The sequence below is a fragment of the Plectropomus leopardus genome, unplaced genomic scaffold (assembly GCF_008729295.1).
Source record: "Plectropomus leopardus isolate mb unplaced genomic scaffold, YSFRI_Pleo_2.0 unplaced_scaffold20879, whole genome shotgun sequence".
NCBI classification, from domain to species: domain Eukaryota; kingdom Metazoa; phylum Chordata; class Actinopteri; order Perciformes; family Serranidae; genus Plectropomus; species Plectropomus leopardus.
Window position 1 is genome coordinate 1 of NW_024622582.1, and position 1,203 is coordinate 1,203.

At 42.4% G+C, this 1,203-nt stretch overlaps 1 protein-coding gene across 1 annotated transcript; it reads left to right on the forward strand.

The window, feature by feature from the left end:
• Window positions 1-52: 52 nt before the first annotated feature.
• Window positions 53-1,197, forward strand: LOC121965615 (ADP-ribosylation factor 4-like; the record flags this gene model as incomplete). Its single annotated transcript, XM_042515751.1, has 2 exons — window positions 53-124; window positions 915-1,197. Coding segments are annotated over 2 exons (228 nt in total), but the record flags the coding sequence as incomplete, so codon positions are not given.
• Window positions 1,198-1,203: the final 6 nt, after the last annotated feature.

Here is a 1,203-nt window from a genome sequence, read left to right on the forward strand (position 1 = left end):
TGTGTGTGTGTGTGTGTGTGTGTGTGTGTGTGTGTGTGTGTGTGTGTTTCAGGGTCTGATCTTTGTGGTCGACAGTAACGACAGAGAGAGAGTAACAGAGTCAGCGGAGGAGCTCACTAAGATGGTAAGATCTCCTCCTCTTCTCCTCTCCTGCTCCTCCCCTCTAGTCCTCCTCCAGGAGGTGCTGCAGGCTCAATGCCTTATGATCTCAGTTTATTTAAATCCTTTTTGAAAACAAACACAGCTGCTGGTTTCCCTCAGAGATCTGCACAAAACTTTGTAAATTTTGAAGAAACTCAGCGGAGCTGACGGTGTTTCCACTGAGCGATGTTGTGCGACTTCTCCTCTGGTGATAACATCCCAGTAACCATGGTGATGGATGTTCAAAACATCAGCAGCTTTATTTCTATTGCAGCTGATCAATGAAGTCAATCTAATATCTCTGTAATTTCTTTGTCTGGTATCAGAGTGACGATCTCCGTCTCTTCCTCCGTCCACACATACACATTCATGTTTTGGAGAATTTCATGTGACTTTGTTTTTCTTCTTCTTTGGGTATAATGGCGGTGGGCATCCCTAAAGTCGCATTACCACCACCTGGTGTTACATATCATATGAGCTATATAAGCCAAAAAAGTGTTTCCATTGCAGTTTGGTGAAATATGGCTTTTTAAAATCACGTGAGATATCACCTCATGCCAGCATAAAAACTTTTTTACGATAAACGATAAAGATTTTTTTTCAAACCTGACGTGTTTCCATTAGACGTATTTTGTGGTCACAATTTTAATTTGTATAATTTAAGGTTTAATGGAGACCCGCCTACTGTGACAAAACCTGAAGTCACTCACTCAGGGTCAGTCCAATCTGCTGCTGTGGGTGATGTCATCAGTCACATGACTCTTTCTCTGTAGATCCAGGAGGACGAGCTGAGGGAGGCGGTTCTTCTGGTGTTTGCTAACAAACAGGATCTTCCAAATGCCATGGGCGTCAGTGAGCTCACCGACAAACTGGGTCTGCACAGCATGCGCAACAGAACTGTAAGGATCAATACACCTATCAATACATAAACCTGTAATCAGAACTTATCAATACATACATCTGTCATCAATACTTATCACTACAAACATCTGTCATCAATACACCTATCACCACCAACATCTGTCATCAATACACCTATCACCACCAACATCTGTCATCAAT